Source organism: Lepidochelys kempii, chromosome 26, assembly GCF_965140265.1.
Source record: "Lepidochelys kempii isolate rLepKem1 chromosome 26, rLepKem1.hap2, whole genome shotgun sequence".
Lineage (NCBI taxonomy): Eukaryota > Metazoa > Chordata > Testudines > Cheloniidae > Lepidochelys > Lepidochelys kempii.
The window spans coordinates 5,376,253-5,390,134 of NC_133281.1; the positions used below are offsets into that span (position 1 = coordinate 5,376,253).

General features: G+C 49.7%; 2 protein-coding genes across 6 annotated transcripts in view; one reads left to right on the plus strand and one right to left on the minus strand.

Moving 5' to 3' along the window:
- Nucleotides 1–1,024: 1,024 nt before the first annotated feature.
- LOC140903447 (kazal-type serine protease inhibitor domain-containing protein 1-like) lies at nt 1,025–7,359 on the minus strand. Its single transcript, XM_073324747.1, has 5 exons — nt 7,341–7,359; nt 4,609–4,977; nt 2,739–2,896; nt 2,358–2,462; nt 1,025–1,084 (listed from the first exon to the last, which is right to left on the minus strand). The coding sequence occupies exons 1-5, from the start codon at nt 7,357–7,359 to the stop codon at nt 1,025–1,027; spliced, it is 711 nt and encodes a 236-aa protein (XP_073180848.1).
- A 3,125-nt stretch (nt 7,360–10,484) lies between these two features.
- Nucleotides 10,485–13,882, plus strand: part of XPO7 (exportin 7) — a 77,558-nt gene continuing 74,160 nt past the window's right edge. For 2 of the 5 annotated variants that reach the window (XM_073325060.1, XM_073325061.1), the window contains exon 1: nt 10,485–10,668. The gene's annotated coding sequence lies outside the window, so the exon portion shown is untranslated. The remainder of the gene's footprint in view (nt 10,669–13,882) is intronic. The other 3 variants (XM_073325059.1, XM_073325057.1, XM_073325058.1) reach the window with 3 other exon arrangements.

Genomic DNA, 13,882 nt, shown 5'->3' on the forward strand with positions numbered 1-13,882 from the left:
CTGTAAAATGAAGATAATGATGTGCTCCTGTGAGGCTGAATCAGCTGATGTTTGCAAAGATAGAAGGCAAAGTGTTATCGTTGCAAGAAACCACAGGAGATCACATTCCACCAGCAGCTGGACATAACTAGGAATGAAATTATTTGGAATCATTTAAAATATACATGAGACCCAGGCTCTTCTCTACCCAGAAACAGGCTGTTATTTATACCCTCGCTGCAGATAGGATATAAACTGTTACAGGTCTCATAGGAAGCATCTTTCACAGCTAATCATTTTCTTTCTTTGAGTGCTTGCAAACCAGATACAGCCTCCTTTCAACTAGGTGCTCCACTCTCCAGTCTCTAGTCTCCACTCTCCCTCGCTCCCACCCCCATCCCTTCCACCCTCTGCATCCTCTGGCAAGAGGAGTGCCCAGGATGCATTGGGATCCTGCATCTGCTGGGACAGGCTTGGGCACAGTCCTGCTTCTGATGCACTGCAGGGGCACGCAGAGAACCTGTGCACCTGCCTAAGGTTCCCCCGAAATGCATCCAGCTCCAGTCTTCTCCTCCTGGCTAGGTTAGAGGGAAATCATGCCAACTGTGCTCCCCAGCACTGCACACACATCATTTTTCTTTCCCCTACAACTCAGCCCTTACCACCCCTGGAGCACTGTAGGATCTTTACAACTGTAACCTCAGCAGCACCCCCCTGTTCCCCAGCGGAATGTGGAGCGTTAAAATGCAGGCCCTGAGTGACATTTACCTGGGTACTGAAGATGAGAGAAAGCCTGTGCTTCTCTTTAGCATAGCCCTCGTGCTGGCCTTTTGCACAGCAGGGACTAAGTGGGACTGAAGTGATGCCCAGGCTTTGTGCTGGCCCCATTACACATGATGGAATTTCACTCCTCTGTGGAAGGGTTATGAGTGTGAACGCCCGATCCTCCCTTCCTGCGAGAGCACCACATTGCGCAGTAGCGAGCCAGAGCTCTCCAGAGGACAGCTGTGTTACTGCAGCGTTCAGTAGCAGTGAGGCCATCTAGTCAACGTCCATTTGGCTCCTTCAGTAGAACGGCCCCTTTGACCCCTTGGAACACCACTGCCTGAATGAAGGGTATGGGGTTAGAGCATGTAGGGGCACTTCCTAACCCTCAAGAGTCCATTCACCCATTCCCCAGGCAAGCCAGTGGCAGGAGAGTCAGCTTCAGAGCTTCTTGCCCATATCCTAATGTCCTTCATGAGAGACCTGGCCCATGGCTGTTGGGATCACAGGATCCAGGGCATCTTAGCACCAGCCAGAGGAAGCCGGAAAAGCCCTGCCCTTCAGGCTTATCTGCTTCCCCTCTCCTGTCGTTGCCCATTCTGATTTCTGCAGCAGGGTCGGTCAGCCGTGGGGAGGGATGGCACCACGTTAGTAATATTCATAGTAATCCTCCTCTTCCTTGCTGGCTGTGGGAGCCTCCTCTCCTGGGTTCACTGGGGAGCTAAACAGGGCAGGGGAAGCAGCTTCTGCAGCAGGACACAGAGGGCGGGAGGGCGGGATAAAGGAAAGGGAGAGGCAGGATCAGTGAGAGGGATAAGAGAAGCCCAGCTGGGCTCTGTAGCAATTGTTCCAGTTTCTGTCCCTGCCCATAGTTTAGCATCTTGGGAGGGTGTTTCTGACCCAGGCCTTTCCCCACTGAACGCCAGGCAGCAGACATGAGACTGGCCTCTGCCTCTGGCTCACAGGGGAACTCTGCAGACTGTCTGCACGTGGGCTGGCACACCCTGAATCTCTCTCTCCCTCCACCTCTCTTTCTCTGGAATGGGTGGGACAGGGACCCAGCCTCAGATCTTATCATTTCACCTCAGTTTCCCCTAAAAATGGGGACAGACCCAAGGATTTCATTGCAAAAGGCCTCCTTTCCTCCCTCCCAACCTCCCTTTCTCCCTCTTTCCGTCCCCCTTCCCTTCCTCCCCAATTGCCTTCATCTCCCTTTCCCCTCCTCCTTTCTCCCGGTGTCTACCCCTCTCCTCTCCAGCAACTCTGCCAGTGTAACACAGTGTTTTCCGGTGAATATGTCAAATCTCCAGACTGAATCCCGCCCGATGGTTACATGGATGCAACTCAGTCGAAGTCAGCAGGGCTGCACGGGTGTAACTGAGGGCAGCCTAAATCTGCCCTGGCATATGAAGCCGTGACAACCAACATTTCATTGCAGCCAGGGCTGCCTTTGATTCTTTGGGTCAAGAGTGGAGCTTGGGCCGTTCAGGAAGCCTCATAGTGAGAGCGCGAGACCGTTTCTTTCGTCTCGTTTCCTTGCACACACACAGAGAGGGTAGGGATACAGGGCACTTGCACTGGCGACAAGAAGAGCAGCTTTGGCAGTGGCTTGCCCAGCTTGTTGTGTGCAGTGCAGAGTAGGTGCCTCCATCCGCCTTCCTCATCCCTTCAATCTGCAGCCAGCTGGACAGCTCGTATTTCAAAGGGCCACCCCTGGACTGAGAGCAGGAAGAGAATTAGGGCAAATGAGTCCCACGGTCGATCACCAAGCTGGGCCATTCAGGAAAATGCACACACCCTAAGGAGTGCACCATGCAGGAGACTCACCGAGATGGAGATAAGTGTCTGATGCACCTGGGCAGAGGTGCATGTCAGGGTCACTCACCATGGCCGTGCTGATTTGAGATCATTCACCTGTATGGAGCTGCCTCCACCTGGGTGGAGCGAAGCTGGGGGACCCCTTGCCTAGGCGGAGCTGTGATGGTGTCACTCACTTGGATGGAGATGTGAGGATCATCTCCAGGTAGAGCGAATTCTTCACCCTTCCTCCGTTCCACGAGGGCCATGGGGTAGGCAAAGACCTCAACCATGAAGATCACATCATGGCCCGACACATTCACCTGGTCTTGGGGATGGTGCTTGATCTGGGGAACTGCACAGAATCCAGACAAAAGGCTGAGGATTTTAGAAGCTCAGGAGGTCAGAACCTAACCCTCTTCTATCACCAGACAGAAATGAACCTCCCCTAACCAGAATCATAAAGGCTGCTGCAGGGAGCATGGCAGAGATTTAAACAATGAAAGCATCTTATTAACCAGCAGTTATTCCTATCCTATCTAGCCACTCCCTCTGCCAGGTCAGTCTACATGGGTAGGAGATAACACAAGTCACCTTATATTGTAATGAGTGCAGCAATGAACCACGTCTGCTGCCTGATCCCAGCCCACCTTATCAGAGGAAACAGACAATGTGAGAAATACACTGAATTCATTTTTGATTTTAGGCGTCATTGATGGGTCTGAGCCACAGAGTTCAGATTTGGATCCACATTGGAGTTTCCCGGAAATCTGGGAGCAATCAAATCTTCAGTTTGGCTTTTGGCCCATCTCTAGCCATTAATAATAATCACTACCATTAGCTTGCATTTCTCTAGAGCCTTTCGTCCCAAAGGATCCCTGTGCTACACACAACTCTTACACACAGAAGTAGCCTCAGGGAAGTCAGTGGGAAAATTTGCATGAGTAAGGGCTACAGTTCGTGTGAGTAAGGGTTGAGCGATTGGGCCTTCTGTCCCTAACCTCCACATATGATACACACAATACTTATAAAGAAAAGGCGTACTTGTGGCACCCTTTTCTTTTTGCGAATACAGACTAACACGGCTGCTACTCTGAAACCACACAATACGTATGGAGCAAATACACATGTGGCACATACATAACCACATTTTAAAGTGCCATATCCCCACCTGGGGTAAATCATTACCGCTCCATTGACTTATCTCAGCTGAGGATTTGACCTCATGTACTTATGTACAGTACATGTATATGTTCTCTACTTATGGTACATCCAGATATACACGGTACATACATTCACATATGGTACATACATATAGTACTAATACAATATACCTATGGTACATGCACATATACAATAACATGGTACATAAGACGCTGTGTACATATATCCATATGGTGCTTGCATACAATATATATATACAAACAATACATATGGGACATATATAGGGTACACAGACATGGTACATACATAAATCATAACTGCAGTGCAGCTATCTGTGGATGGGGTGGTGAATGGATGTGTTCGATGTACATGTACACAGGCACCTGAATATTTTCTCTGCCCAAACTCCTTTCATTATAAATCAGCACCGGAAGGAATCCGGCTCTGGCTTTTAAGGCACACCTGGGAGGGGGTTGGGGGGCTAGCTCACAGGGGAGCCCAGTGCACAAGGAAACCCAGTTTGCAGGACAGCTCTGAAAGCCCTTTAGGACACTCAAGTCCCCTGGCCTCTTGTGCGGATTGATCAAGGAAGGAGGTGCAAGGGTTTGCTGGCAGAAGGAGAGATTGAGAGGCTCCACCTACCCAATAACAGCCTTGCTGAGAGGCCCAGAATGCTAAAGACATCCCTGAAAGGCCCTTCCAGCCATCCAAGCTGTCCAATGATAGACGCCTGGCCGATGGAATCTGGCCATGGCTTGGAGGATTAGATACCTCCTGTGCCATTCTTCACCTCACCCCGGGTACGCTGGAAAAGTGGCTGCATCCCTCACCTATCCCTGGGCCACCTTCCTCTCCCGGTCTCTCCCCAAGCAGCAGAGGGCAAACAAGGAGGTGGACCGTTACCTGCTTGGCAGGGCCCATCACTTGTGATGCTGAGGTTCCACCCGTCTCTCTCATGCACGGCCTCCTGGAACTTGCAGATGTTCTGGTAGGTGATATGATTGGAGCCACACACGGCCCTCTGGGACCTGCACACGCATTGTGGCTCGGGGATCCCCCCATAGCCTAGCCCCTGGATGTCCAGCTGGCACTCCAGGTTCTCCCTGCACCGACCATAGAAGGTGTCACTGCCATCCAGGTCGCAGGGCTGCCCCTCGGCATTCCCACACTCCAGGCAGCCGCCGCAGTGGTCACACACCAAGCCGGCTGGGCAGGCTGTGGCTCGGGGGCACAGCTGTGGCACACACTGGCACTGCCCTTCCGCCTCCTCTTCTGCTCATGTGAATCCGATGGGATGTGGCAAGCAGGAGGCTCCATGGAAGGACCAAGCCAGACCCATCACCAGCAGCAGCAACATCCTCCAGACTGTCTCTGGGAGCCTCTTCTTCCCTGCAAGGAACAGGGCATCACATCTCCTCTGACCCACTTGGAAGCGTGAGGTGGGTGCAGATAGAGCCCCACGTCCAGATCCTCTGCTTTCCACTCAGAACCAAACACTAATAACTCCAGCAGCATGAGCTGCCCTCCTCTCCCCGCCCTCTTCTCACACCCCTGTGGCAGGCAGGCTCTGGTTTCAATCAACAGCCGGGACAGAGCAAGAAGAAAGAGGATGTCTTTGGAGGGATCCAATCCAGCCCTGGCTAGGCTCCTCCGGAGACCATCTGTGTCCCACAGATGCTTCCTATTAAGCGTTGTATTGCAAAGGGAGATAAATGCAAAAGAAGCTTGCCTTGTCTTTGTAGCTGGCTGGATGGGTTTGTGAGGAGGAAGCACGTGGAGAGGCCTGCTTTCTCCTCGGTCTCTCCTCCTCTCCCGTACTTTGCATTTATCTTTTTGCTCTTTCATCCTCACTTTTATCCTGTCATCCTCTTTATCGATATATGGCAATAAAAGCTATAGATAGATAAAGCTCCTTGTAGAGTTTGTCTGGGTTTTTTAGCCATCCTATAGATTTCTATAGCAGGGACAGAATTCGCTATTCAGTCCTAGCAGAGGGATTCACCTATAGAAAGGTGATCTATTCAGTTCTACAGGGCTTTTCCCTAAGGGTTCTCTGTAAGGGTACGCCTACCCTTGGAGCTGGGGGCAAAATTCCCAGCCTAAGGAGACATGCGCACGCTAGCTCTGATTAAGCTAGCACACTGAAAAGAGAGTGTAGCCAACGGGGGATGATTGGCAGGATGGGCTAGCTGCCCCAGTGCCTGTGGGCTGGGCTGGGGATGTACTTGGGGCAGCTAAGCCATCCTGCTGCCCATGCCGCCGTGGCTACACTGTGTTTTTAGCGTTCTAGCTGGATGAGAGCACACACAAGTGAATCGCACCCCCAGCACCAAGTGTAGCCAGGCCCTAAAAGGATTGCCGCATTCTCCTGTAAGCTCCCAAACCTGACAAGTCTGCTACCTGTCTCATTCTGGTATAAATCAGGAACGGTGCCATTGGGAGCAAGGGAGTTACACGGGTGTAAGGGAGATCAGACTAGGCCTCAGCTCTTGCTGAGGAGTGACAGAGGAGTGTGGTTGGTGAAATATTGGAGTATTTTAAAGGAGCAGTGGGGTTTTCTTTTTCTGTCTCCTCCCTTTATCTTTCCTCCTCTCACCCCGTTTCCCTTTCCTTCGGATCCCTTCCCTCTCCCTCACACTCCCTATAACCTGACGGTGATTCACTACCACACTGATTAGTACTTTACTCCATAAGCAGTGTCACTGGCTCCATAGGGGCTATTCCTGGCACAAGGTATTATTCTCTGTGCATAAGGGCAACCTGGTTCCTTTCTTTTCTCCAACCTCCCTTCCTCATTGATTCTTCCTTTCTCAGCTGCCCCTACTTTGCTGAGATCTCCCCCAGCCCCAGGAGACTCCACAGTCCATCTTGTCTTCGCAGATGCTAAGCCCAAGGTTGATCCATTGTATGCAGCTGCAGACCGATCCTGGGCCTTCCACCTCCAAACACAATCCCTGCAGGAAAGGGAGAAAAACCCTCCCTCCGCTTGTATTGATCTCTGCTGATCAGTTGTGCAGGTGGCACCCTCAGAGATAGCAAGTGTGACTGTGACCGCTTGCCTGACAGAGTCTAGCAAGCAGCTGTTCTTCCTTTCCCGGAGGCAGCACTGTGTGTTCAGCCCCTGGCCTCCATTCTAGCTTTTGTTTGGAATGGGACTTGATAATGGAGGCCAGACTCCTTCCTGCTGAGCTGCTCAGGTCAGAGGGGAAATTTACTTTCCCTTCACTTTGCTTTGACTTTCCCAGATCCCTTTTCAAGTTCCTGCTGGCCCCAGATCAAGGTCATTTGGGCAGTATGAGTGATCATAGAGCTCTTGCAAGAAGGAAAGACAGCTGGATGTGGGGATGCTCTGTTCTTTGGAGAATTTTCCAGGAAGAAAGTGTAGGGAAAGGAGATAAAAAATTGGTGGAAGGGAACTACTCTCTGTGTCAGTTGAGGTAAGGATTGTAGGCACAGGCAGGCTGGGAGGTACAGAATTTAAAAGTGCTGAGATCTTTCATCGCTGGCGGGCTATGTTCAGAGCTAGGAAGACTTCTGGGGCTGGCAAGAATGCAAACGGTCAGAGCTTCTTGTTGGGGATACCACAGAGCGCATGTCAGATCTACAAACTCTGATGATCAAAGTCTTCATTTCACCTTCGCCCACGTACACCATATACCTATGCTCACTGCTTCCAAGCTCCCATTCTGCCCACACATGCCCCTGTAAACCTGACATGAGACAGAAAAGAGATACCAAGAAGGAAATTAAAATAGAGACGCAACTACTGCTGTCTATCTGCAGAGTGCCTGCTGCAATGGGTCTATAAATGCCATGCAATGAAGAACAAATACAAAGCATTTCAAACCTAAAAAAAACAGCCAGGCACATGGCCACATATCAAAATCATGCCACAGCCCAGCAACAAAAGGACTGACGCTCAATTCATTAGAGGGAGGGTGAAACGGAAAAGGGAGGAGATGCACTTATGAAAGTGGCATAAAACAAAGAAGGGGTGAAAGACTGATCCTTTGCTGTACCTCTGAGTTGTGTATATGGCATCTGGATACTGTGTTGATGGGCTAGGAAGATAGATAGATCGATAGATAGACAGATAAATAGTTAGGTAGACAGATAGCTGAATAATCTGTTCCCAGGATAAGAGGCTAGGATTTGTTTTGTTTGCCTTTTGCTTTAAAAATCTGAGACTTAGCTAAAGCTGCATGCGGCTGAGTTGCGGGCTACAGGGCCATAGTATAGGGTAAAGCCAACATTTCCAGTAGTGGCCTCTGATCCGGAATGCCCAACCTGAGATACCTCCTGGACTTCCAGTCCTGGACTCCAGTTCTGATGAGTGCCAACAGCTCTGACTCAAATGATTGTGGGGTATAAATGCCCAGCTCCCCTACAGCTCAGACCCAAGATGTCTCGGATTAGGCACCCAAAATTAATCACCTAAAATTAGAGGCTCTGTGTGAAAATCTGGCTGCAAGCAGCCACTCTCCAACATCTTCCCTGAGCTCCTTTTCCCAGTGAGTCCTGTGCTGGGACCATGGGCTTCTGCACTCTTGAACATGGTCGCCTGGAAGTTCCCGATGTTAATTCATTTATCAGGAGCCACATAATTCTCTATCTATTGTTGCATCTTGGTCACTGCATGAGACAATGCATCTCTTCAAAAGTACAAAGGTTGGTTTAAAAGTAATACTATATATATATATATATAGCGATAACCCAAATACGATTAATAAATTTAACAATACAATTTAGATATTAGCAGCCAAGCATTCATCACTCATGAAAAGTTATACAGTGAGTTAGTTGTGGAAAGCAACGCGGAGGGTGAGAAAACCTGGATTTGTGCTGGAAATGGCCCAACTTGATGATCACTTTAGATAAGCTATTACCAGCAGGAGAGTGGGGTGGGAGGAGATATTGTTTCATGGTCTCTGTGTATATATAATGTCTTCTGCAGTTTCCACAGTATGCATCCGATGAAGTGAGCTGTAGCTCACGAAAGCTCATGCTCAAATAAATTGGTTAGTCTCTAAGGTGCCACAAGTACTCCTTTTCTTTATATGAATGAGTGAAGATTGTCCGGCAGTAATTGAGAAATTAGGATAGGTTGTCCGTTAGAAAATACAATCCATCTAGGAATTATTTCCATCCACCACTGTCATCTGTTCCTTCCCCAGGTGAGAATGTTGACTGAATAATACAAACATCTTGCATCATAGCCGATATTCAATCGGGAACCATGAGGGGGCACCAAAGTTTGCATCATCCCTGTCTGTGGAGTCATGATTTGGTTGAAACTAGCAAATGTGTGTGTGTCGGGGAAGGGGGAAATGGGGAGGAGAATAGGGCAAATTAAAAAGTAAAAATCCCCTTTCTTTCCATGCATGCAGTCTCTGGTGCTGACAAGGATCCTGAAACGCTTGGCATGGTAATGCCATGTGCTTAATTGAATAGACATAGAGATGGTGTCAGCCAGGCTAGGCTCACAACCAGCATGGCAGAGTCTCTTGGATTTATAATGACTTCATAAACAAAACAGCCAGCTGATCACAGCTGATTTTAGGTAGAGGAACGGTGCTAAGGGGTGTAGATGTATGGTACTATACAAATAAACAGCAACCAACAAAACGACAACAATAATAGAGATTTTTCCATATAAACCAATATGCAGTTTGGACTGGAAATTGCCAGTCACAATTAAGATGTCTCATCAGAGCTGTGTATGGCCCCAGGACAGAAAAAACAGCTGGGTCCTGCAAGTCAGGGTAGACGAGCAATGTCGTGATGGATAGCAAGGGGGAGAGGAGTTGTACTGTAGGGCTTGATAAAGTGCATTAAACAAACTGGGGTAGGAAGGACTGGAATGGTGGGAGTGGAGGTACAGATCAGGGCACAAATACCTCAGTGTTGCTGAGTGAAGGGCCAAGGGAAGAGGATAGTACATAGGTGAGGACTAAGGTACATTACAAGAGCTGTGTACGTGAGGAGGGTGTCTCAGCACTGGACTTGGGGGGGGAGGGAGTGCAGTGCATGGTCAGATACTGTGGCATGGCAGTGCCCCAGACACACACAACTGATGGGGAGTGCAGGACACAGCCAGATGCAGTACCAGGGCAGTGCCCCCAGCACGGGGCTAGCTGGGGATGCAGTGCACGGTCAGATGCAGTAGAAGGGCAGTGCCTGGCCACAAGGCAGGCAGGGGAAGGGGCATGACAGGGCCAGGTGCAGTAGCAGGGCAGTGCCCCCAGCACAGGGCTAGCTGGGGGTGCAGTGCACTGTCAGATGCAGTGGAAGGGCAGTGCCCCCAGCACGGGGCTAGCTGGGGGTGCAGTGCACAGTCAGATGCAATGATAGGACAGTGCCCCCAGCACGGGGCTAGCTGGGGATGCAGTGCACGGTCAGATGCAATGATAGGACAGTGCCCCCAGCACGGGGCTAGCTGGGGATGCAGTGCACGGTCAGATGCAGTGGTAGGCCAGTGCCTTGGCACAAGGCAGGCAGGGGAAAGGGCAGAACAGGGCCAGGTGCAATGGAAGGGCATTGCCCCCAGCACAGGGCTAGCTGAGGGTGCAGTGCACGGCCCGATGCAGTGGTAGGACAGTGCCCCCGGCCCGGGGCAAGCGGAGGATGCAGGGCAGCCTGCCCCTTTGGCTCACAGCCCGGTCCCGGCCTGTTGCTCGGGCGCTGCCTTTGCAGTGCGCGGCCCCTTTAAGAGCCATGTAAACAAAGCCTAGTCCCCCCCCCCCGCGCCGGCTCCGCTCCTCTCTGAGCCGCCGACGTTCCTGCGTCGCTTACGCCGCCGCAGCGGGCTGCGCCATTCTCTAAACCCCGCCGCCCCAGCGCTGGCGGCGGGGTCCTGTACGCAAAGTGCGGGAGCGGGAAGGTGCAGCGCGCAGGCGCGGCGGCCCGGGCGCGGGGGGGAGGAGAGAGGAGCATGAATGGAGCAAAATGGCGGATCCTGTGCAGGTGAGGGGAGAGCGCGCGCGGGGCGGGGGGCGCGCGAGGGGGCCGCCGGCGGGGCGGCCCTGGCGAGCTGCTGGGGCTGAGGGGCCCGGGGAGGGGCCCGGGGAGGGGCGGGGGCTGCACGGCAGCGGGGACCTCCCGGGGGGTGGCTCGGATCTGGGGGCGCGGGGCCCCGCTGCGGGCGGAGGGCCCCCCCCCACCCCGAGGCGCGGCGCCCCCAGCCTGGCTTACGGGCTGCCCAGGAGTCTGAACACCTCCCCCCCCCACCTCCTCCCCCAGGCCCGGGCCGCCTCCTGCTAGGGCAGCTCCTCCCTCTGGAAAAGGGGAGGGGGGCCGCTTCCCCCCCCTGCCCCCGGGCTGGGGCACCTGGAAGTCAAGGGGGGCATGGACCCCCCCCGACACTGAGCGTTGCTCGAGCATTGATTGCCCCCCCCCACGCACACCCACCCACCCACCCACACGTGCCCTGTGCAGGCTGCTGGGAGCCAGGAGAGAGGCCTTGCGGACCAAGGGGCAGCTGGGTGCTGGGTCCTGCGGGAGCAAAGGGTGCACAGACTGCACCCCCAGGCAGCAGCTGGTGAGGGGCCCGGGCTGCATTATGTTCCCTGCATGCAGCCTCCGCTCGCTGTTTGGTTTCCCAGGTGCCAGCCATTAGCAGCAGCCCAAGGGCGGTGGGCAGCAGCCTCGGAGGGAGCCTGTCACCAGCAACACTGGTGGGCGAGAAGGGGAATTTGGGGCATGGTTGCGCAGGATTGGAGCCCTCGATCTGCCATCAGCTGCCGCAACTGGGCACTTTGCTCCAGGAAATAATGCCTGAAAGCACTCTAGATAGTCAGCGTTAGCTAGAGTAGCTGGTCACTCTTAGTGTCAGAGGGCTTTGAAGTTTTCCTGGGTTATTTTATAGGCAGAGAAGACTGGAAACTTTTGCCTGTACTCTGCTAAGCCCTTCTGGTGTTCACCCCCTTTCTGGTTAAAAGTAGTAAGGGGCTGCCAACCCCAAAGTGAGAAGAGCTGAGGGAGCTTCAAATTGGACATGGCAGAAGTCTTGGCTTTGGGTCTGACACGATGGCCTGGATTATTGGTCTCCCATAAAATGTCTGCTGATATGAAGTTCATATGGTTTGAAAATGAGGCGATAAATACATGTTAGTTGGATTTTGGGCCTTATTGCCAGGAACCATGGGGTGAAATTAAGAAAGGGAAAATGTAGCTTGAATATCGGAAAGAAACTTTCTGCCTTTGGTATGCACCATATGGTGGCATAGTCTCACAAGGGAAGCAGTGGAAATACCTTCATTTGTGTGTTGTACAGATTCTATGAGTCTCTGAGATGTGTCAGCCGTGGAGAACAATGGCCAGGGGTTGGAGGAGCTGACCTAATAGTTAACTTTCCATCTTGAACTTCAGTGATACTTTATTGAAGAGCATAGCCGTGACTGGTGGTGGTAGTGTTAACTAACAGATCAAGGTTTTTTTAACTAGATGGTATTGGTGATCTTTTTCTGAAGCCTTTCAAAGCAAGCTTTAAAGTGGCTATTAAACATTTTATTAAGAGATATTGTCAAATTAAAAATAATATGTAAACAGCTATTGCCTATGACTAATTACACCATAAGGTATTAAAAATGAAAGCTTCAAAATTCCATTTCACAAGATGTGTGTTCTTCAGTTTTGTAATTTCTCTTTGCTTGGACATCTTAAAATCAATGTTTTGTCAGTTTCACCTTTATGTAAGAGTCAGTTTCTTTTTCAGGGTCTTTCTTTTGCTTTGTTTATATTTCAAACAGTGAATGGGAACTGTTTTTTATTTAAAAACAACTGTTTGTTGGATTCAAAATAAAAGTTTGTAGAGATACATTTAGAGATCTTACAAAATTTAATCTCCACAAACTTTTATTTTGAATCCAACAAACAGTTGTTTTTAAATAAAAAACAGTTCCCATTCACTGTTTGAAATATAAACAAAGCAAAAGAAAGACCCTGAAAAAGAAACTGACTCTTGTCAGTTTTCAGGGTCTTTCTTTTGCTTTGTTTATATTTCAAACAGTGAATGGGAACTGTTTATTTAAAAACAACTGTTTGTTGGATTCAAAATAAGTTTGTGGAGATACATTTAGAGATCCTACAAAATTTAAACTCTGAGCCAAGTCTAAGCTGATAGTGCCCCTGTTATCAATTTACACAGCCACACTTTCATGAAGGTTTCAGAGTAGCAGCCGTGTTAGTCTGTATTCGCAAAAAGAAAAGGAGTACTTGTGGCACCTTAGAGACTAACCAATTTATTTGAGCATAAGCTTTCATGAGCTCCGATGAAGTGAGCTGTAGCTCACGAAAGCTCATGCTCAAATAAATTTGTTAGTCTCTCAGGTGCCACAAGTACTCCTTTACTTTCATGAAGCACATTGTAAAGGACTTGCCCTAGAATTAGAAATATTGTAGCACAAATGGTAGAATGGAGGAAATAATGTTTTCCCATAATAGTGATTGAATTTGTGATTATATGCATATTAGAGTTAAAAAAAAAGTTTAGATAGTTACTTATTCGTGTAACTTCTAAATAAATATATTCTACATCTGGTACCTCAGTGAACCACAAGGGTGAGTAGTTTATTAACTCAGAATGTAACCTGTGTAATTCTCAGGTTGACTAGTGGGGTTGAAATAATCTTATCAAATCCAGCCTAGATAATCTGTTGGGGATTGCTGTGTTACTAAACAATTTACATGCCATAACGATACTGGAGAAAGGCTGTATTCTTTGGTTTGTCATTAGTGAGATATCAGCTTCGCAGTTTAACCTGTGACTTTACGGATAGATCACAGAATCTGGTGACACAGTATCTCTTGCTGTTCTTGTCATTTTAAAACAGGCTTTTTCTTTTTTAAATATTGGGTCAAGCAAACGGAATTGGGGCCGTAAGAACGTAATTAATATTGCTAGCTTCAAATGCACTAGTTAAACTTTAACACAAGAAGCTTGAAGATGTTCCACTCCAATGGAGATTTATTTGCAAGTACTGTTAACCTGTCACCAAACTACAGGAGACTTATCAGAAGGCATAAGTGCAGCTCTTTATAACTAGTGCTAATGGACAAGTTACATATCTGTAACTGGATGATTTTTTTTTTCATTTTTTGTGTGTGTGTCTTTATTTTGCTTTGGCGCCAAAAAAGTATAGCTACCTCTGAAGAGGCTCTTCCTTCAAAGCTGCCTCAG

Coding starts and splice junctions, on each gene's coding strand:
- LOC140903447 (XM_073324747.1), bottom strand. Junction 2,463..2,738: donor ATCCTCACATCTCCATCCAA/GTGAGTGACACC, acceptor TCCTGCTCTCAG/TCCAGGGGTGGCCCTTTGAA. Junction 1,085..2,357: donor CACTGCACACAACAAGCTGG/GCAAGCCACTGC, acceptor CCCTTCATTCAG/GCAGTGGTGTTCCAAGGGGT.